The sequence below is a fragment of the Chiloscyllium plagiosum genome, unplaced genomic scaffold (genome assembly GCF_037043375.1).
Source record: "Chiloscyllium plagiosum isolate Xiang-an unplaced genomic scaffold, Cpla_swu_hap1 HiC_scaffold_28, whole genome shotgun sequence".
Taxonomy (NCBI): domain Eukaryota; kingdom Metazoa; phylum Chordata; class Chondrichthyes; order Orectolobiformes; family Hemiscylliidae; genus Chiloscyllium; species Chiloscyllium plagiosum.
In genome coordinates, this window is record NW_028270166.1 from 31,869,669 (window position 1) to 31,893,793 (window position 24,125).

General features: G+C 40.3%; 1 protein-coding gene across 1 annotated transcript in view; it reads left to right on the forward strand.

Moving 5' to 3' along the window:
- Positions 1 to 24,125, forward strand: part of LOC122565263 (ras-related protein Rab-11B) — a 35,459-nt gene that overhangs the window by 6,471 nt on the left and 4,863 nt on the right. The window contains exons 2-3 of the mRNA XM_043721036.2: positions 22,005 to 22,200; positions 23,062 to 23,255. Coding sequence (XP_043576971.1) covers positions 22,005 to 22,200; positions 23,062 to 23,255 — 390 coding nt within the window. The remainder of the gene's footprint in view (positions 1 to 22,004; positions 22,201 to 23,061; positions 23,256 to 24,125) is intronic.

The window sequence follows — 24,125 nt, forward strand, 5'->3', positions numbered from 1 at the left end:
AGGATGTTGCCAGGAGGATCTGAACTACAGGGAGAGGCTGAACAGGCTGGGACTGTTTTCCCTGGAGCGTCTGAGGTTGAGGGGTGACCTTATAGAAATTTATAAAATTGAGGGGCATGGATTGGGTAAATAAGCAAAGTCTTTTCCATGGGCTCGGGGAGTCCAGAACTAGAGGGCATAGGTATAGGGTGAGAGGGGAAAGATATAAAAGACATCTAAGGGGCAACTTTTTCATGTAGAGGGTGGTGTGTATGGAATGAGCTGCCAGAGGATGTGATGGAGGCTGGTACAATTGCAACATTTAAAAGGCATTTGGGTGGGTATATGAATAGGAAGGGTTTGGAGGGATATGGGCCATGTGCTGGCACGTGGGACTAGTTTGGATTGGGATATCTGGCTGGCATGGTTGGGTTGGACCGAAGGGTCTGTTTCCATGCTGTACGTCTCTCTTTCTAGAAGAAACAAAGATCATGGAGATTTGCTGAGTTGAAGAGAGATAGCTGTGGAAGTGTTTGAAAATAAGAATGAGCATTGTAAACTCAAGGAACTGCTAGACCAGAAGCCAGTGTGGTGACCATAGTTGAATGGAATTTTCTGCAAGTTTGGACGTGGGCAGTGCTTTCTGGATAACCTCCTGTTTTTGCCTGGTGGTTGATGGAAGATGAGCCAGGAGAGTATTACAATAATCTAGAGGTAATATAGTAAAATACACCATTTTTTCTGAAAAAAGATCATGCATGAGTCACCATTGTTTACTATATGGAGTTTTTTTTTTGCAACATCTTTTATTTCTTTTAACATCTTAATTCCTCTTTGCATATTGTCTGTATTTTAGCATTGTTTTCTTCTACGTTTCTATCTGGCCTATAATTAATTTTCAAAGCTTACTTTGGCTCAGTGAAAGCACAACGTTTTTTTTCAAAACCTACCATTCTGCTAGTAACTATCTTCTGAACGCAACTTATTAATGGCCCTTGACCGACTGTTGTAAGTGTGAAGTTTGTGTTCAAGCCCCACCCAATGATGTAAGTATAATCTGAATTGTTGGTTTTGTTTAATACTGACTATTGAATTGTCGGAGGTTCCTTTTTTTTTTAAGTTGTCAAATTGTGGCCAAACCTTTTCAGGTGTACGTAGAGCTGTTTGTTTGGTCAGGTTAGTTTGCCAGGCTACAATGTGGCCCTCTTGCTAAATACAAAACTTCTAGTTGATCTGTTACCGTGTGGGAAGGCATGACACAATGTAGCCTTCAGGTGAAGGTAAGCTAAAGGATAATTGGGCAGTGTTTATACCGTCTCAGTCTCAAACCCAAGTTAAAAGTTATAAGTTTGATTGTTTTGATTTAAATTCTTGTTTCCATAAAATACTTCTGACCATGTGTTGATACTGCAGCACTTTCACTGTCAGGAAGGCCTGTTTCTATATAAGCTGTAACTATCACCAGTGGAATTTTGTAATGTTCTCTTTTAAATAAGCAGTCTTGAATTCCTTTCATACTTGTGGTTGACAGTTTGAGTTCCAACGACCATGTTCATTATTTGGGTAGTTTTTTGATTATGATACTGACTGTCTTACCCTGCCTTGTGCTAGCTACATGGAATTTCAGAATAGTAATAATCAAATTGGGTGGTGATTCCTTGTTTCATCATAAGGAATAATTTGGTTGTCAATTTACTTTTTTAACTTTCTACCCAAGAAACTTGATTTTCAATTTGAAACACGTGAATTACTTTAATCCAGTGTCAATAATTAGATAACAAAGTACATTGTATAAACACAGGACTACCTAATGTAGCTTGAAAGCCACTTTTCAGGATTTTGAGGACTTGCTTTATTTTGAACTTTAAACTCTCCCTGCATCATACACTCCTCTGTACCCAGGGTGCAAGCAATAATCTGTGAATACCACCCTCTGTTATCTCTCTTTACCCACTAATTTATCTAAACATTGTTTTAAGAAGCAGTATGGATATATTATCAAGTGATTGGTAAAACAAACTTTTATAAAACAACTTAGTGAATTAAGATTTAAAGTTTCAACAATCAGATTAATTATGAACTGAAGTCATTAAAATGTTGAAATCAAAAAAACTCACTTATGATCTTTTGTATTGCTGACAAGTAACATTTGTGTAAGTATTTAACTATTTAATTGAAGTTTGGAATGTTTACAGTGAATACGTGAAGGCTAAAATATAAGGATCAGCAGTTCTGTTCTTTTACTCTTAAGATCCTTGCACAGTTGATGCAACTGCAACACACCAACTTCTCTGAACAAGCAACCAAATCTTGTCAGCACAGTACAGTGCAAGCTTTAGAGAAACCCTGAACACTCTTCACCATGCTTGCGAGTTGTGTGGAGAGGTGTCTCTGAACAAAGGAAGGTTGTTCCTTTATACAAAAATCTTTAAATCGCACTTAGTAATGCCCACAAGATAACCCTCAGCCATCCCCTCAATCACATGCCACTCAAGATACAAAGCAGTGATCACCCTAGCTTCTGAGACAGTGTACAAATCACCCCTTAATGGTCAAATCTGTTGCAAATAGTTTTTTTTGTAACTATAGGGGAGTTGTCAAATTCCAACTGTAATATTCTTATTGACTTCTGGATGGAAATGTAAATCACCTATGGCAAGGAAATGGCCATGTAAACATAGAAAAGTACAACACAGAACAGACCCTTCAGCCCACTATGTTGTGCTGTGGATTATTCCTAATCTAAAATAACTAACCTATGCACTCCTCCATTCACTGCTATCCATGTGCATTTCCAGCAGTCTCTTAAATGTCCCTAATGATTCTGCTTCCACCTGCAGCACTGGCAATGCATTCCATGCATTCACAACTGTGTAAAGAACCTACCTCTGACGTCTCCTCTATGCCTTCCTCCTAACACCTTAAAACTGTGAACCCTCGTGCCAGTCAATTCTGCCCTGCGGAAAAGTCTCTGGCTATCGACTCTATCCATGCCTCTTATTACCTTGTATACCTCAATCAGGTGCTCGCGCTCTCGCTGTCGCGCTCTCGCCAACCTCTCTTCGTAAGACAAGCCATCCGGTACAGGCAGCATCCTGGTAAACCTTCTTTGCACCCTTTCCAAAGTCTGTATTGTTCCTATAATTGTGCGACCAGATCTGGACACGATATTGCAAGTGTGGTCTCACCCAGGGTCTTGTAGAGCTGCATCTAAACCTCATGTCTCTTAAACTCGATCCCCATGTTAATGAAAGCCAAAACACCATATGCTTGCTTAACAACCCTATCCATTTGGGTGGCAACTTTGAGGGATCTATGCACTTGAACACCACTGTTCCTCCACACTGCCAAGAATCCTGTCTTTAATCCTAATATTAAGTATTCAAGTTTGCCCTTCCAAAATGCATCAGTTCGCATTTATCCAGGTTGAACTCCATCTGCCATCTCTCAGCCCAGCTCTGCATCCTATCTATGTCATGCTGCAGCCTGCAACAGCCATCATATTATCAATGGCACCTCCAACCTTTGTGTCATCAGTAAATTTAGTAACTCACCCCTCCATCACCCTCATTTATAAAACTACAAAAAGCAGAGGCCCAAGAAGAGAGCCTGCGGTATACTACTCACCACTGACCTCCAGGCAGAAATCTTTTCAACTACAACCACTCTTACCTCTGTCAGCCAACCAATTCTGAATCCAGACAGCCAAATCTCTGTATCCATACCTCCTGACTTTGAGCTTACCGTGGGGAACCTTCTCAAATGCCTTGCTGAAGTCCACATACACCACATCCACCACTCTGCCTTCGTCGACCTGTTTCGTCACCTGCTCAGAACTCAAAGCCATGCTGACTGCTTTTAATCAAGCTGTGTGCTTTTCCAAATAGTCATAAGTCTTATCCCTCAGAATTCTTTCCAAAACCTTGCTGACCACAGACATAAGACTGACTGGTCTGTAAAGTAGGTAAAAACAGACTGCAGATGCTGGAAACCAGAGTCTAGATTAATGGTGCTGGAAAAACAACAGTTCAGGCAGCATCTGAGGAGCAGTAAAATCAACGTTTTGGGCAATACGTATTCCAGATTAAGGGCTTTTGCCCAAAACGTCGATTTACTGCTCCTCGGATGCTGCCTGAACTGCTGTGCTTTTCCAGCGCCACTCTAATCCTGACTGATTTGGAGATGCCGGTGTTGGACTGGGGTGTACAAAGTTAAAAATCACACGACACCAGATTATAGTCCAACAGGTTTAATTGGAAGCACACTAGCTTTTGGAGCGACCCTCCTTCATCAGGTGATGAGCATCGCTCCGAAAGCTAGTGTGCTTCCAATGAAACCTGTTGGGCTATAACCTGGTGTTGTGATTTTTAATCCTGACTGGTCTGTAATTGTCAGGGATTTCCCTTTGAAAAGAGGGACAATGTTTGTCTACCTCCAATTATCCGCCACAACTCCTGTGGAGAGTGAGGAAGCAAAGATCTTCACCAGCGGCTAAGCAACCTCCTTTCTCGCTTCCTGGTAAACCTCCCACATTCCACCTATATGACAAAGACACACCACCTTGCCCCTGGGGCATTCAATTTCTTGCAGGTCAGTAGAGTAAATTAATATCTGACTGTGACACCCAGACTTGTCCCAATATTTGACTTTAAATTGTTGACTATATTTAATGTTCTGTGCTGGTTTGTCTGAGTCTAAATATTTCAAATATCATTGAAATGGAGGGGAAAAAATGGAAAGTGGTTCATAGAAATGTGCAACATAGAAACAGACCCTTTGGTCCAACTTGTCCATGCTGACCATTTATTCTAAATTAATCTAGTCCCATTTGCCAGCACTTGGCCCAAAATCCCCTCAACCCTTCTCGACTTCCTCTGGCAGTTCATTCCATGCATGCACCACTGTCTGTGTGGAAAAAGTTGCACCTTGGGTCCCTTTTTACATTTTCCCCCTCCCCCTCAAACTTTGCCTTCTAGTCCTGGACTCCCCTACCCCAGGGAAAAGACTGGTGTTGCTGGGTATCTCACTAAGCAAAAGTGTATCTTTTGGTTTATTTAATTTGACAACAGTTACTCTGGCTTCCAGTTCTCTCAGTAATGTTGAAAAGTACATTCTTGGAATATTTTTGAATTGAATATCTTTTAGTTGAATAATTGCTTTCAGGAATCTTATGAAAGTAACAGCCAGTTTGGTAATAGAGATTAAACAGGACTTGCCAAGTAACCATTTAGAAGGAAGGTTAATTTTTAAATAATGGAGTTCCTTTTGAGTTTGTGCATTGTTGAATTGGAACTGATTTTATTGTCACTAATGATTGTGATTAACTGACTAATCTAGGGCATTCTTTTGAAAACTAAAAACCTTTAGCATTAATCTGAAATAATTTCCAATCTGAATTGCATTAATAATATTTGCCATAGGACGTAGGAAGTAGGTCATTCAGTCATAGTCTACTCCACTATTATGGCTAGCCTGCATAGTCTATGGAGAACATAAACTATCCTTTGCCTCATACTCCTTTTAATATTTTTGTTTAATGAAAATTTATCAATTTCTGTATTTAAACATAATGCAGCATCTATTTCCACTGTGGAAGAGTTCCACACATCTACACCTTTTTAGGGTACAGAAGTACTTCTGTACATCTCTCCTCTCCTAAATGCCTTTGCCCTAATGTTCTGACTGTGCCCCTAGTTCTAGAATTCCCCAACCAATGGAAGTAGTTTATCTGTAATCTACCCTGTCTTTTCCTGTTATATCTTGACTGTGATCAGATCACTCCTTAGCCTTTCCTGTTCTTGAGAAAACAGGGCAAATTTGTATAACCTCTCCTCAAACTTAATCCCTGAACTACAGGTATCATTCTTGTATTCTCTCCAAGGCCATCCTTCCTAAGGTGTGGTGCCCAGATCTGCTCTCAGTACTCAAAGTCCAACCAGGATTTCATATAATTACAGCATAACTTAACTTAAATAACCTTATATCACAGTCCTATAGATACAAAGGCCAGCATTCCATTAAATTTCTTGATTTGTTTTCTTCTACATCGGTGACATTTTGAAGATCTTCTGCCTCAACCTCTTTTCAGACATCCACTATATATAACGTCATGCCAGTTAGAAAGTACCCTGATCTGTTCTGTTCAAAATTGAATTCCATCTGCCATAGTTTTGCTCATTCACTTAGCCTGTCAGTTTCCTTTTGTAATTCTATGCTATCATCTACACTGGCTACGATGCTCCCTAACTTTTTGATCAGCAAACTTGGATATTTGTATATGGCTGTATACCATTACTTATTAACTTGAATAATTGAAGCCCAAACACATCCTTGTTAGACATCACTGGTCCCATTATGCCAAAGACTAGTAGGATTACAAGGATGAGTACCTATTCATTATCCATACGCTTTGTTGCTTGCCACTCACCCAATTTCCCAGCCATGAGTAATTTGCCCTCCATTCCGTGGGCTTCTACCCTAAAGCTCCACCTCAGACTTAATTATCAAATGCCTTCTAGAAGTCTGTTTAAAGAACACCTGTAGATGTTACCCTGTCCACGAGCCCCAAACTTTATTTTCCTGCTTTTTCCGCCCGTAACCCTTGATTCCATTACTGGTTAAAACCGTGTCCATATTAGTCTGAATATATGTATGATCCAACCTTGACAGCTGTCTTTGGTAAAGAATTCCACTGATTCACTGCTGTGTCAAAGAAGAAATTCCTCCTCGAAACACTTGGATGAATGATACCTTATTCTGAAGTTATCCTCTGCTGTTAGACTCTTCCCAAATAGAGAAACAACTTAACTGCATCTGCCCTATCAAGCCCTCAAGAATCTTGTATCTGTCAATAAGGCTTCTTTTCATTCTTCTAAATTCCAGTAGGTAGGTTTTTCCCAAAGTTTCTCACACGAGATGCAATTCGTGCGCACACATTTCTGCAACCAATTAAAATTTTATTAAAGCCTGTACAAGCTCGCTGATCCCTTTGACCCTTTTTGCAGGCGTGCAAAGTCAAGTTAGAAGCTCTAAACAAAGAAAACACATCCTCTTTTTATACAGGTCAGTTGGTCATGCTCACAGATACTCTGGCCACTCTCCACAATCACATGCCACTCAAGACAACCCTCAGCCACTCCCTAAACAGTCACATGTTACCCTAGGTACACTGGTAGGATGCGATCATCCTCTGAGATAATGTAAATGCCCTGATCTTAGGAATTTGTTATGCAGATGAATTTGTGACTCAGTGATTCCCCAAAACAATGCAGGTGTGACATGCCGAGCTTTGGGGGGTGGCTATGAAAGCATTTATGACTGGAAGTCACTGGTCTGATTTGATAATAGTAGGGGAGTTGTAGCAAACTACTGTCCAAATGGAGTGGGAGTCATCCGGATTCCTGCATGAGTCACCCCCACCCACTTCCATAATGTTCAGTCAGTGCAGTTTAACTGTTCAATATTGCACTAATATCCAGAGAGAGATTCCAATTGAATCTTTTAATATTACACAGGCACATCTGGCTTGATCTCTCACTGTAATATAGTCCTGCCATACCAGATACCAGCTTCTCAGTTTTATATTCAATTCTCTTTAAAATGAAGGCCAACGTTCCATTGACTTTCCTCATTACCTATTGAACTTGGCTGCTAGTTTTTGATTCATGCACAAGGCCTGCTAATTCCCTCTGCTGTAGCTTTCTGCAGTCTTTCTCCATTTAAATAATATTCAACTCCTGAATTATTCCCTCAAATTCATAACCTCATTTTCTCTATATAATCCATCTGTCAACTTCCCCCACTCAACCTATCTATATTCCTCTACAGATTTATCTTCCTCAACACACTCCTTCCCACTTAATTTTGTCATCTGCAAACTTTGCTGCAGTATGTTCACTTTCCTTATTTAAGTCTTTTAATATATTTTGTTACCCCAGCATTGATCTCTGTTGCACTCTACTTGTTACAGCTTGCCATTTTAAACCCCCCCCCCCGTTATCTTCGAGTCTGATGTACAGCATGGAAACAGACTTTCCGGTCCAACTCATCCATGCTAACCAGATATCCTAATCTAGTGCTATTTGCCAGCACTTGGCCCATATCCTTCCAAACCTTTTCCTATTCATTTCCCCATCCAGGTGCCTTTTTAAATGCTCTAATTGTACCAGTCTCCTCCTCCTTCCTCTGGCAGCTCATTCTATATGCTCATCACCCTTTGCATGGAAAAAGCTGCCCCTTAAGTCCCTTTTTAAAATTTTTCCTTCTATCCTGTGTTCTAATAGTTAGCCAATTATTGACGCTAATATGCTACCTCCAATTACATGAGCTCTTGACTTAAGTGGCCTATGGTTTGGTACCTAATCAACACCACATTAAAGTCCAAATACGTTACAGCCACTGTTGCTTCCCCTTTATCTATCCTGCTTATTGCCACCTCAAAGAATTCTAGTAAATATGTCAGGCAAGATTTCTCCTTCATGAAGCCATGTTGACTCTGTTTCTGCACATCTAAGCAGACCTTTTATTAACAGGCACCACTGGGGTCAGGAGTGTGTCTGTTGATCAAATATTCCAGTTGATCAAGAGGTCTACATTTGTCAAAAAAAACCATAGAAATAGAAATGTAATGCAAGGGGTTATTTACTTTATTGAAGGAACTTGTGTAAGTAATGCAATTTTACCATAAATAAAACTTACTTACTGGCAGAGAGCTTTCTCACCTGTACCCTCAATTGACTACTTGGAGATTGCAATAATACAGTAAAATTGTATTTTGAAGTATTTGAGGTATCTAATTTTTTTCTGGTTTATCAAGCGTGCCAGTTAAACCCAAGTGCTTTGTACTTCTAAATGCTTGCTATAACATCCTTTATGGTAGTCTTTAACACTTTCCCAACGACAGGCATTCAGCTAACTAGCCTATGTTAACTTTTGTTTGCTCCTTCACTGCTTAACTGAAAGTGTTACATTGGTAGTTTTCCATTCCCCTGCGGACTTTTTCAGAATCCAAGGATTCCTGGAAGGTTATGACCAGTGCATCTACTATTTCTGTGGGTTTGGGGGATTCAGGGGACTTATTGGTCTTTAGCCCCGTTAGTTCTCCTAGCACATTTTCTGTCGTGGTAGTTATTTATTTTCCTTCTTTTGCCCCTTTAGTTATTTAGTGTTTGGAAGGCTTTGCATCTTCTTGTGTGAAGACTGATGTAATGTATTTATCCAACTGCTCTGTCATTTGCTGATTTTTTTTTTTCCCTAGCCTCCTTCTCAATTGGGCCTTTGGTTTCTCTTTTTTTTAAAAAAGAAGTTCTTTAAGTTCTCTCAATCTATTTCAGGTGGCATTGGATGAATAACAGAAATTATGCCCAAAGCAGCCACAACTTAGGGTAATCACAAAATAGATAGAAACATAGGCTGACCTTTCCAGAGGTGTCCAAAATTGATTCTTGCATGACAGAATTAATGTATAATTCTAGTTGGACAAGCTAATTTTGTTTGGTAATTTTTCTATTTCTTACTCTGAAGATCCATTTGGGAGAGGGTGTGTAATTGATGTAATCTGTGCCAGTGACTTAAATGAGCATCAAATCATCCACATCCAAGGTGAATAGACTATAAAGCTTAATTTAAAATTGCTTCTGTTCCAGTAGCCGCCACCTTCTCTAGAATGGTGGTTGAACAGTTAATAAACAAAAGAAAATATTGAGTTATGATGGGGATACATGCCTCAAAGTTTTTTGTGGTTTCTATCTTTCAGTTTTATTCCTTGTTTATCACTGAAATCTGCTGTAAGCAATTTAATGTTGCTAATTTAAAACTTGTGCCCATCAAGTTGCAGTAAACTAGCTAGCTTGTTTGAAGAAGTTGACCTTTACTTAGCAACATAGCGTCTGATTTGTTTCACCTTCAGTTGAGTTAGTTATCAACAGATAAGTTAATTGATTATTTGTATTACCATACGTGGAACAGCTTCAGCGCTCTTCTGTTTAACAAGTTGAGGCACTTGACCTGGAAGTATTGTACCAGTCTAAGTGGTTATGTACCAAATTTTATCATACACGCTGGTATTTATTTGTTTATTAGAAATCCTCTTCCATCGCAGTGGAGTGAAATTCTTAACACTAAACTTGGAATTAGCTAAAGCTAGAAACATAAACCCCCCCCCCCTCCCCCCCCCCCAAACAAATCTGTGGATTGCCATCTTGAGGTAGTGGGGGAAGCTTGTTTCTTATGAATCTGTGTTTGGGAGCTCCTTGCTCTTGATCGGGTCACCCATGGTAGCAGGGTTGGGGGGAGGTGTCAGATTAAAGTATAGTTCAAAAATCTGCAGCAGAACACAAATCTGTCCTGTAGCCTGCCAAAACAAAGCAGTATCCAATCAGGATCAGCATTGAGATTTCTTGTTAAGTGTGTTCCTGATGAAGGTGGAAACCAGCATTTGAAAGTATATTGGTACTGCCAAGTTTGAATCAGGAGGGTGACTGCAGCAGGATTCAAATCCCATTGTGGTTTCTCATGTCTAATTTCTTGTTTTGGTTGCAAAATTGAGTTGTTTCTACCAATCGCTTTTGGCATATGGAAATGTGCAGATCGTTCGTTCCAGTTGTTTTAACACGGCAAATCATGATTTTAAAAAAATTTCTTTGGGATTCAAAACTGAAACAAGGAATGCTCAGGATGCTGTGTAAAACTGAATCTAAATGATTTGAAAACTAATGTGCATGAATTTGAGGCCTTTGGGGAAATCAAGTTATCATCCAGTAATTCAGAAATCAATTGTTGCACTGTGATGAAAAATGTATAACATCTTTTGGAATTTTTGAATTTGGTCAGTTATTTGGACAGTGACCTATAATGCATCAGTTCCAAGGAACATGATCATAATCCAGTTCTAGGTAACACTGCAGGGGCCTAATACTATTAGGTTTATGACAAGCAGAATAAACATTGTAAAGGCAATTAGTTTAGATTCTTCACTTCAGTAAAAGCAGCACAGTGGCCTGATGGTCAGCACTGCTGACTGTTCCAGGGATGTGCATTCGATTTCCCCCAGGTGAGTTGGTTTCCTCACAAAGCTCAAAGATGTGCAGGTGAGATGATTTGTCCATAGTCTCATAGAATGTGTAGAGTAGCCATTGTGAATATGGGGTTTGGGTGGAATGCTGTTGAGGTCATTGCAAATGTGATAGGCCTTTTTCCAGAATAGAATGCTTCAAACTTTAAAAAAAAACAAAAAAAAACTGCTTGCTGTAAATCTAAGCAACTAGCAATTGCTGGCAAAGCTCAGGGTCTGAGGAAGGGTAACTCGACTTGAAACATTAACTGATTTCTCCTCACAGGTGCTACCACCCCTGATGTTTTTCACCAATTTGTATTTTTGTCTGTGTTCAAAGCTTTAGCTTAGAAGATGGAATATTTCCTAGGAAGAGAACAGGGCTTTTTTTTGGGTGGGGGAGGGGGAAGCATAATAGTTCAGGGCAGTTGTCACTTTAGTTTTATCATCATTATAGTGTGTGAAGCTTCCAGGTCAGAGTTCCATATCATTAGAACTGAGAACGTTGAGGCCATCTGAATTGTGAAAGGTTGTACCATCAGACTCTGAAAGGAGTAATAAAATTGTCTCTGCAATTGAAGGAAAAGAAACCAGACAGCATCCATTAATTTGCTGTTCTAAAGCTGAGAAAGGAGTGGGTATGATATTTCATTGGGATTGAATCTCTAAAGGATGGAGTTGGGAGAAAGGTTTGAGGTTTTTTCCTAAACATATGTATGTAGAGTTTTATGTAATAAACTTGTCTTCTGTTAAAGAACATCTGTCATTTTTGAATGTTTGTGACTAACCATAGTTAACCAAATGTAAATATTTAAATTTAACCTATTAAACATAGAACACATTTTGAAGATAGGAATAGGCCACTCAATCCCTAGAGTCTTTACTGCCATTCAATATTGCTGATCAGTGCTCCATACCCTAACCTAACATCCTTGTCCCTCGCTTCCATCTCCTAAGCAACAAAATACCCCTTTAGCCACGAGCTAGATCTACCACCACCTTGCAAATGCATTGACTATGGTGAATGCCACAGGCTCATCACACTCTTCTGGATGAAGAAATTGTTCCTGATCTGTCCTTTTTTTAAAAAAAAAAACTTGTCCCTTACCCTTAAGCTATGAGATGTGATCTGGAGTCCCCAACATCTGAAATATTGTTTCTGCATCTAACCTGACTGGTCTTGTTAAAGTTTTTTTTTAGTAGGTTTCTAGGTACACCCTCAGTCTTCTAAACTCTAGTAAATATAATCCTAACGTACTGTTTGTGTCTGCTCCCCAACTAACCACATTGAGTGGCCTTGCCAATGCCCTATATAATTGCAACAAGATATTCTTCCTGTACTAAAATTCTTGTTATAAATGTTGTTACGGGCCAGACCAAACACCCTCAAAATATATTAAGATGGTAGCCTAGACCTTGAATCTTTTTATTTTAAAGGTAAATATAAGGTATCAAATTCCAAATGTAACTCAGTTGGTCAAAGTACACTACACTAAGCAAAACTGTTTATTCATATGTTGTAGTTAAAATACAGTGGAGAAAGTGAGGTCTGCAGATGCTGGAGATCAAAGTTGAAACTTTATTGCTGGAACAGCACAGCAGGTCAGGCAGCATCCAGGGAACAGGAGATTCGACGTTTCGGGCACAGGCCCTTCTTCAGGAATGAAGAAGGGCCTGTGCCCGAAACGTCGAATCTCCTGTTCCCTGGATGCTGCCTGACCTGCTGTGCTGTTCCAGCAATAAAGTTAAAATACAGTGCCAAGAATAAAAAAAGAATTGGCTTGGGTTTTCCAGTAGGGTTATAACTAACAATAATACATTCATCTTAGTACAGAGGAACCTCCGATTATCCAAACAAGATGGGTGGGGAGTATTTGTTGGATAATCGAATGTGAGATAATACCGTTTAGCCAAGCATCAGGAGCTTGCTCGGATAATCGAATGCCGGATAATCAAGGTTCCTCTGTAATTAACTCTCCCAATCTCGTAACATCCCATAAACACAGCCTTGACAAAAGGCAAATTCAGAAAACAATGTCTCACATGCAACGCCAGCTACCCAAGAGGAAAAACATTGAGAAGTCAAGAGTGTAGCAGGGATAGACATACTGCAGCAACAGACCCAGCAACAACTAATGAGAAACTAAAATTCCAAATCTTGGTTTGGAGAGCTTGACCACCCCCTTTTCAAGCTGTTTCTAACTTAGTAGGGGGGGGAACAAAACCCTAAGGCCTCACAAGCTGTTTACTTCGTTGGCATTTCAAATAGCTTAACCGGTCTTAAAACATTTCATGCTTTTATATAAAAAGGACAAAATAAATCTCAGTATCACAAGGTCACCATACAGTCTGCATTTATTACCTGTTGCACATGTATGCTTGCTTTCAGCAACAAGTGTGAGAGGATACCCAGGTCTTGTTGAACATTTTCTTCCCCTCAACTTGTAACCATTCAAATTTTCTACTAAAATGAATAACCTTACATTTACTTGTCTTGTACTGCATCTGCCATGTGTTTGCTCACTTAGCCTATCCAAAACACACTGCAATGTCTCTGTGAAATCCCCTCAGCTCACCCCTTCACCCAGTGTTAACTGCAAATTTTGAGATTACATTTAGTTCTCTCATCTAAATCATTAATAAATATTGTGAATAGCTGGGGTCTCAGTACCAATCCCTGTGGTACTCCACTAGTCACTGCCAGCCATTTGGAAAAAGGCTCATTTTATTTCTATTTTTGTTTTGTATCCTAACCAATTTTCTATCCATCTCGATATACTACCCACCAATCCCATGCACATCAAGCTAAGTTTCTTTTTGGGATCTGACTTGCCTAGTATTTCCATCAGATGGGATCATAACTTTACTGTCAAATAACAGTTCGCATACATGTTGTACCTTCCTGTTCTCGCAATTTTAATTTGACATGTAATGCAGAGGTGAATCGTGTAGTTCTGCATTTTAGTTGTCTTGACGAGCAACAAGGTAATCTGTTCAATTTCATTTTGTAGCACTCTCCTGTTGAACTCTAGTGCTGTCTCTGACATGTCAGCATCTATGATCCAACAAATTCTACTGTCATTCTCTCCTCTCCCTCCCCATAATTGTACCTCCATCTTTTATTCTGTGCCCTGGAAGGGGAGAACGATCGCTTATGTGTACACACATGAGTTCCTGGTCTTCTCTGGAAGAGCAGTTTCTTAATGAATTAGATAGTCATTTTACAGGGAGGAGCATCCACATAAGGCAACATATTATTGGGTGACCATTATAATCAGCGAGTGTCTTTCATAAAGATTAAGCCATCTGTTGTTTTATACAGTGAATAACTGGCTCTACATAATGAACGTTCAAAGTTTGTGCGAAGATTTATAGCTCGGGTGCTCGTTGTTGTGGTTCTGTTCGCCGAGCTGGAAGTTTTTGTTGCAAACGTTTCGTCCCCTGGCTAGGCGACATCATCAGTGCTTGGGAGCCTCCTGCGAAGCGCTTCTTTGATGTTTCCTCCGGTGTTTATAGTGGTCTGTCCCTGCCGCTTCCGGTTGTCAGTTTCAGCTGTCCGCTGTAGTGGTTGGTATATTGGGTCCAGAGAAACAATAGCCAACCTACTGGACATACAGAACAGAAAACAGGACGCTGAACCTATCAACAAAGACTGCATACTTAAACTACTGGACTTGTGCCTCACAACACACTTCACATTCAACAACCAGATATACGAACAAATCAACGGAACACCCATGGGATCACCAATCTCGGGACTTAGCAGAGGCAGTTATACAAAGGTTAGAACAAACAGTCCTACCACAAATTCAACCCAAACTCTGGGTCAGATATGTCGATGACACGTTCGTAATCATTAAAAACACGGAAATAGAAAAAACACATCGGATCATCAACGCCACACTCGCAGGAATCTGATTCACGAGAGAAGAAGAAAAGGATAGCCAACTCCCATTCCTAGACGTGATGGTACAGAGAACACCAGACGGAGAATTCACCACAAAGGTATACAGGAAAGCCACACACAGACCAAGTCCTAAACTATGAAAGTAACCACCCCAACACACACAAACGAAGCTGCATCAGGACACTATTCAAAAGGGCCACAACACACTGCAGTACACCAGAACTGCAAAAAGAAGAAGAGGAACACCTATACAAGGTATTCGCCAAAAACGGATACCCGCGCAACTTCAGCAGATGCCTAAGAGAAAGACCACGGAACGAGGACATACCATAACCAAAAGGACTAGCCACACTACCATACATCAGGAGCATCTCGGAACTGACTGCCAGACTACTGCGACCCCTAGGACTCATAACGGCACACAAACCAACAGCCACGCTCAGACAACAACTCACCAGAACGAAGGACCTGATACCCAACATGAGCAAGACGAATGTAGTGTACAAAATACCATGCAAGGACTGCACTAAACACTATATAGGACAAACAGGAAGACCGCTAACAATCCGCATACATGAACGTCAACTAGCCACGAAACGACAAGACCAGCTATCCTTAGTAACCACACACGCAGACAACAAGCAACATGAATTCGACTGGGACAACACTACTATCATAGGGCAAGCCAGACAGAGAACAGCCAGGGAATTCCTAGAGGCATGGCATTCATCCACAAACTCCATCAACAAACACACCGACCTGGACCCAATATAGCAACCACTACAGCGGACAGCTGAAACTGACAACCGGAAGCGGCAGGGACAGACCACTATAAACACCGGAGGAAACATCAAAGAAGCGCTTCGCAGGAGGCTCCCAAGCACTGATGATGTCGCCTAGCCAGGGGACGAAACATTTGCAACAAAAACGTCCAGCTCGGCAAACAGAACCACAACAATAATCGTTTTTCTACCTTGTTAACCTATTACCCTGCCCCCACCCTGGTGTTAACTGCAAGTTCTTATCTGATCTGAGTCATGCTCAGATGAACCTCTTGTTTCTCACAACTCAGTAATTTTTCCCTACCTGCTCATACCTGATATACATTCTCACTGTGATCTGGCCAAGGCAGGCAGATTGTGAAAGTAATTTGGAAATTCACATTGTATATGTGTAATGAGTTGGAAGTTTCTGGGTGCTGTAGGAAACTTGAACTTTTAAAAGTTCATGTCTCATCAGTAATCAGAAATTCGACCTGCCATCACTAGTTATCAAACATAATGTCATTGGATGTATCATAACTGCCTATTTTGAGCAGGACTGAAAGAACCTTCCCTGATTTGCAAGCCAACTTTGTTTGGGTGGCATTGTGGCTCAGTGGTTAGCATTAGTGCCTTTCAGACCCAGCAGCCTGGTTCGATTCCAACCTCCGGGTGTCTGTGGAATTTGCATGTTCTCCTGGTGTCTGTGTGGGTTTCCTTCAGGTGCTCCAGTTTGCAGGTTAGGTTAGTTGACCATGCTAAATGTCCATAGTGTCCTGTGATTGGGTCAGTTGGATTAGCTATGGGAAATGCAGGGTTTCAGGTAGGGTAGAGGATGGGTTTGGGTGAGATGTTCTTTGGAAGGTCACTCTGGACTCAATGGGCCAAATAGCCGACTTTCACACTGTAGGAATTTTATGTATGCAGTATCAGGGTTGTCTTGCTTGTCCTGTTCAGACCACTGCTAGAACCTGACTATCACCTGTCAAAGTTGAGAACAATGATGGTACCTTACGTCCCCAGGTGAAATGAAGTCAGGATTCCACCAGGATCCACACTCCTACCCTGTGGTGAGGTAGGGCTGGGGATTTGGAAGACCCTAATCAAGGGGGAGGAAAAAGGTTATTAGACACTGGCATTGGAACTTTGGTGCCTTTGGGCAGTTGCAACTGTCACCAAATTGACCCCTTCAGGCTACCATTTGCACACCACAAAGTAGGTGTGAGAAAGGTACCCTGAAGAGTGGCTCGCTTTCTGTTTGTGGAACCGCACCCATCAGAGTTATCAGCTTGTTGTCAAAGAAATAAACTCCTAAATTTTCCACCTTTTGGCATGTCAGAACACTCTTGAATAATCTTGAGTGGCCACCCTGAAAGAAGAAATGAAATTCTATTCGGCAAGCTCTCTAGTCCAAATTGACATACCTATCTTTTGGGGAGGGATAGCTGAGGAAATCAGTTAGGAGAATACACCCACAAGACAGCTTTCAGTGCTTCCAAGTGTTTGTGGATTTGGTATTGAAATGAGGAATGCAATTGTGAACGTGTTGCAGGAACTTCCCATTTGTACATACATCAGGTACTTCACCTATGGCTGGGCTACAGGTGATGTGCCACTGCCTTTAGAGTTCATGCCTCTAACTTTTGATTCTGAAGTTCAGGGAAGCTTGTCTTGCCATGATGCTGCATTGTGTTTGCAAAAGATGATAATGGGCAGGAAACCTTCCATGGAAGTTTTCATGCAAGGATTGGCACACTCCTGTTGGAGCTGAAACATCAAGGTGGGGATAAGCAAGGTGAGAAAAGCCACGGTAAATTGTTCTCCTGCAGTCAGTGAGCTCAGCATAGCCTAATTGAGTCATCAGCCAGCAGGACAAATACAAAATCACATGACAGTATCCTAGATTAGAGCATTGGTGCCTCTTGAATCATGTAACTCTTTAGTCCAAGATAGAGTATCTATCACTCAGTCCATACAGGCCACCAATCTGGACAAATCAACTTGGTACTGGCTTACCTCCCAAATCTACAACCTCTTCCATTTAGAAGGACAAAGGAAGCAGATACATAGGAACAATTTCCTACAACTTCCCCTCCAAGCCACAGGCCATCCTGACTTGGAAGTATATTGCTGTTTCTTCACTGTGTAGCTTGGTCAGAAACCTGAAATTCTCTCCCTAACAGCATTGTGGGGTGCGCTGCAGCAATTCTAGAAGGTGGCTCACAGGGCAGGACAATAAATGCTGGCCAGCCTAGCTATTCCCATGTTCCATGAGTGAATAAAAAAAATTAATATCTATCTATCTAGTGCTAGGACAATGCAAGGCCCAAGATGCAGATGATCTGTCAGCCCTGAAACTGTAATTAAACAGCAATTCTGCAATCACTCTGGAAAATCTTTGTGCATCTCTCTCAGTTGGGATCCAATAAAGTCAGCTGCATTAGCTGTATCAAGATCATTGCATTTGAGCCTTATTGGCACCAGGTTTGGTTTGATGAAGATGTTTGATCAAGTTTGTTTTCATGAAACAAACAAGCAGGCTTTTTTTCCTGGCAGAACAACCCAAAGTCAGAAGGCTGCTTTCCATCTGTTCAAGGCATGCATCCAAAGACGAAGGACATGATGAGCATAGGAGTTCATGAACCCAATGGTGTACTGACTTTCAAGACATGCAGAGTCTTTTTGGAGCCATTGGGTCACTTAATAATCGAGACCAAATGGACAAACTTTTTTTTTAGCTTGTAGAGTGATGAATGCTGGAATGAACATTTTAAACAACTAAACAGTGAATCTGCAGTAGCAGTTGAGCAGTCTCCTTCGAGCCCCAATCCTTGGCGCATCAATTAGAGCAATAACTGGAGTATGAATAACATCAGCTGCAGATGCTCCTCTTAACTACAGGACTGGGCAATCTGTCTTGTCTGATAAGACAGGTGAAAGCTTGTTGGGAATAAAATAAAAGATTTCTTCCATAAATGAAGAAGAAAAATATCAAGTCAGTCATACAGCATGGAAACAGACTCTATACCCCACAACAGTCCTTGCTGACCATAATCCCAAACTAAACCAGTCCTACCTACTTGTACTTGGCCCATATCCCTGCAAACGTTTTTTATTCATGTTCGCCTCTAAATGTTTTTAATCATTGCAACTGTACCCACATCCACCATTTCCTCTGGAAGTTCATTCCACACACAAACCGCTCTCTTTCAGTTGAACTAATTCTGCAATCTGGTGGTAAACCACCATGATTGGTATCCTGAATAGAAACATTTTACACTTTCTGAGAAGTGTCCAGACATGGTCTTTGCAAGAAAATTTGTGATTATACCAGAACATCACCAGTGCATTAATTTGAGCTGACCAATGCATTTGACTTGATTTACTGAGACTGTGTACTCAAATGTTGGAGTCTGAGAAACTACTTCATAATTTGACAATTCATTCATGAAATAACTGTAGCAGCTTCACTGGGAAATCTGAAATAGATGCTTTCAACCAGATTGGGGTGAAGCAAGTCAGTGTGATGGTCGACACATTGTTTACAGTCAATTTGACACTGGCTACCCATCTCATTAATAGTTCCATCAGTTGATTTTTTTTTTAAAATAGCATCAAGGTAGAAAATCTCTTACCTTGGACATCTCTGCACCAAAAACGTGCATGGTTTTCAACTTGTGAAGGACTGCAGTGTTATTTCCGTATTCTCTCCGATCCCTTGAATCGTACAAGCAAAGACTTGTGCCTGTTCTTGAATTTTTCCAAAATAAAACCCCTTTTCGCCCACATCTAGACAGTCAAATATTCTAACCTTCCATATGTTGAAAGAGACACTTGAACGTAGCTCAAATTTTATTTTTCCAAGAGCTATGTTTTGGCTTTTGGGTTCTTTTTCATACTCACCAATAAACTTGCTGATGCAGTCATGTAACTATGTACACCAGCGCAAATACAGAAGGTATTGGAGATTTCGACTACTACAATTATCTTTAGTTGTTACATGTCCATTTAATTGAACTAGATTGCTCAAGGAAAGCAAAATTTTGAAAAGTGTTTAAATTTTTACTACGAGACAGCAGGCATAAGTTATCAAGATTTTTAAATAATTAGCACCTAGACACACACAACACAATCATGCTTTTTTTTTAATGGGCTGTTGATCTCTATGAAAGCTTTATAATTCAGTGTGCGCGAGGCTTTGATAATGACACAAATGTGTGTGCAACATGCTCCCCTCCCCCAAGTGGATGAGGTTCATCAACTGAGGTGCAGCAGACCACGGCTAGCTTTTGTATGTATCAAACAATTTGTATTAATTTACCCCCGTCATATTATTACAAAATCTGTACTTGTTCTAAACCGGGTTGGAAATCCCATGTGACTAGTCCAAGTTTATTTGAAATTGTAAGCTTGCGGAACACTGCTCCTTCAAATAACCCTGTTGGACTATAATTTGGTGTCATGTGACTTCTGACTTTACCCACCCAAGTCCAACACTACCACCATGTTCTAAACCAGATTTACAACATTGAAACTTTCTTGTGTTTGCTGGAGAAGTATTATGCCTCCTAAATAGCAATTACTTCATTGTAAGGTACTTCTCTGCCACTGTCTCTTTCCTCTATAATGCTCCATTAAAGCCTACCTCTGTAGCCAAGTGTTATGAAGGTGCAGTGTGTACTATACTGTTAGCGCGGATGAAATGATATCAGTCCGAGCCCAGAGTGCGGTTCAACAATCGGTAACGTTTATTGCTACAGTAACGCCGGCGGAGACCAACCGAGGTCCGAATCTCGGCTGCTCTGCTGTTCCCGCGCGCAGCTACATATTATATACTTTTAGTTGTCAGGGTGTGTGGAATTTGAGGATGAATGGGATGATAGTTCCCCATCATCACTGGAGTAAGTGCAAATAGAATGTTTCCTGCCATCCCAGGAGAGTTGCAGGGCACGCACAATAGGGTGCTAATTGGTTTACGTAAAACGGGTCTGGGTATTATCTGCTTGTCTCTCTCTGAGGGCAGGGGCTAGCACCCCCCTTTGTTCCCTTGGGGTGTTGGTGTGTATTGGTCTGATATCAGTCTCGTGATGTGATTAGGAGATGGGTTTCCATATTAATTAATTCCGGAGTTTTGGTCTATGAATCATGGGTAGTGTTGGTATAGTGTGGATTTTCTGTCCTCTGTCTCCTATCTCCCGGACTGCTGTTTAAAACACAATGAATTCTTATAGTTTCCTGATGTAGGCATAGTCCCGTGGCAAAAGCAGGGCGGCTCTGATGCCTGCTTGCAATACCTTTAAGGGAGCTGAAATTTCTGGCTGGTGCAAAGTGTTCTGAAACAAGTTAAAATGTAATATTGACTATGAAATCAATAATGCAGCTAAGTTGCCATGATACAGAAACAAATACAAATTCAAGTTCAGCCAATCAGTTTAAATTATGCCCCAATACCAAAATCCAATCAAATTTGCATTTAGTATTTTGACAACATCAAACCAGTGAAATGATAAAATTTTTTTGGGGTATAAAACAAGTTATTTTGAACAGTTATGGGGAGAACTACCATGAAAATACAGTATAGACTGTAAGCTGAACAGCTCTGAAAAGTACCTGTTCATATGAAGACCTGTGAAGCACAATTACTAAAGAAAAGATGATCGAGGAAAATCTATAAAGGAAGATACAAAGATTTGACAGCTGGCTGGTTTTGATTTTTGGGTTTTTTTAAATCTGAGTTTTATCAGACCAGTATTGAAGGGAGGTAAAAAATTAGGTTTAAGAGGAAAGTTGTAAATTAGACGTTGGTTTAATATTCTCTATTGGACTTAAAGAATAAAATTGTTAATTTTTACTTTAAATAGTGACCTCTGGGATAGTTCTTTGCCTCAATTTTAAGATTACGACGTGAGGTGAGCTTCTATCGGGTCTAAATTAGCAGAGGAGTTTACCCAAACTTTTTGGCTTTCTGTTGTAATGTAACCATGTGCTTTGTTCAAATTTACTTTTCACTACTGTGAAGCATCTGGAGAGATTTTCTCATGTTAAATGAGATACACTAATACAAATTGTAGTCTTGCCTCTTGTTCGGTTTAGTATGGTTTATGAAAAGACAAATAGATCCCGAATAGTCTTTGTACTTGATTTTGTACACTAATTCCTTAGTCTCGTATTGTAAATAAGCTGTGCCACAGGTGATTTTTGCTACCTGCATGTTGTCCTGCAGCACATTTTGGCAAATGACTTCCTTTTAACAAAACTGTTATTGAATCACCACAATTACATGTATAATACAATTGATCTCTTCTAGTTGTCCTGATTGGAGACTCTGGGGTCGGAAAGAGCAACCTCCTGTCCAGGTTTACACGTAATGAATTTAATCTGGAGAGTAAGAGCACCATTGGAGTGGAGTTTGCCACCAGGAGTATCCAGGTTGATGGAAAGACTATTAAGGCCCAGATCTGGGACACAGCAGGACAGGAGCGATACCGTGCCATCACTTCAGCGTAAGTATTTTATAAATATAGTTAATTTGTAGAAATGAAACTGGAAAATAGGAGGTGAATGAGTCTTTTGAGAGCGACATTAGGTTTTGTGTAGTAATTCTTTTAGAACTGAAAAAGATGCCTAAGCTAAGTCAAGTAGATCTCTTTAATCAATCCATTTGCAACATTGAGATTTGAACCTGGCCCTGCTAGCCCAGAGGTGGGAACCTACTGCTGCACCAAGAGTTCTTCTAACAAATGGTATAGATTTTATTTAACAACCTGTTCAGATTGTGTTAGAAGTCCCTGCAGCAGGTGGGAGTTGAACACAGGCCTTCTGGCTCTGAGATAAGAATGTTACCACTGTGCTGCAAGAATTCTCAGTCTGGTATACTTTCACTTTGGTCATTAAGCTAATTAACTCATTAGTTAATTTCAAAGTTGGAAAGAGGTCAAAAAAGTTCTTAATATATACTCATCGTGAACGAACAGTGATTTTGGTGAAAATGGCTAAGTAAACAATGGAAGCAGTTTTAAGAGTGAGTGTAGAAAAGGAGCAATAATATGATTTGCTAAAGTAATTGTTTGACCAGAAGAGCATGGTCACTTTGGCTCCTCTGGTTTGCTGCTTAGTTGGAACGGGAACTTGTCTGTTAGTCCACTTTTTCAAGATCAGTATTTTGACCTCTTCCATCACATCCACCACAAAGAGAAGATAACTGAATAGTTCATCAGCTTTCAGCTTGCAGTTACTTCCTAACCAATTTTTAAATTGGGAGTGTTGATACATACTCCAGTCAGACCTCACGTTTCACAGAAGAGAAATGAAAAGTACAACCTGCACATGTAAGGACTGATGCAATCTGGGTTGTGCTCTCTCAGGTACTACCGTGGGGCTGTCGGTGCTCTGCTCGTTTATGACATTGCCAAACATCTAACATATGAGAACGTCGAGCGATGGCTAAAAGAGTTGCGTGATCATGCTGATAACAATATAGTCATTATGCTGGTTGGGAACAAGAGTGACCTCCGTCATCTGAGAGCTGTACCAACTGATGAGGCACGAGCCTTTGCTGGTAGGTATAGTATATTAAAAATCTTTGCCTATATAGAATAGTCATGTCATATCTAGTGGTAATGCTGGCTAATTGCAAGAAGTCAGCACTAGAAAAGGATACCATGGTTATCCTTGAGATTAAAACAATGCAGCAACTAAATCTTTCCTTTGTGTATGCTCCCTCCCTATCCAGTAACTAACTCCTGTGGAAAGGAATATCTCTCAACAGTAGTTGAAGAGCTGGGGTATACAGTAGGAGCATCTGGGGTAATTTCATTATTAACGCATCCTCTTCCTAGATTTACAAATCACTAGTTTCCTGATGAAGGAGCAGTGCTTCTGAAAGCTATATTTCCAATTAAACCTATTGGACTATAACCTGGGGTTGTGATTTTTTTTCACCCAGTACAACGCTGGCACCTCCGCATCATAGATTTACATGAAGAATAGATACTTGATTGAGGATCAAAGATCATTTTCTTCTGGAATATTATTCCTGTTCAAATCTAATGAGAAAAGTGTGCTAACAGCCAACATCCTACTCTAGTAAATTAGCTAATTAATGAAGGCTTTTTCAAGTATTGGTTGAGTTAACTTTATAATCTGTTTTATTGCATTGCCATAATGCCAGTATATGTACACCCAGCTTACACATAAATAGTATAAGCTGGGTGTATAACCCATCAGTCTCTCATGGGTTCCTAAAACACTGGCAATAGGTTGCTACAAGGTCATCTTTGATTTCAATTAAAGTAAGTGCTGCAGAAATTGGCACAGCTCTCTGTTATCTTAACATTTGTGGTCTCTATCAATGAATTAATGCTTGAAGCCAATGTTTGTTTTCCAATCAACACTAAATGTGACATCATACTGAAAATTTTTATGTTCT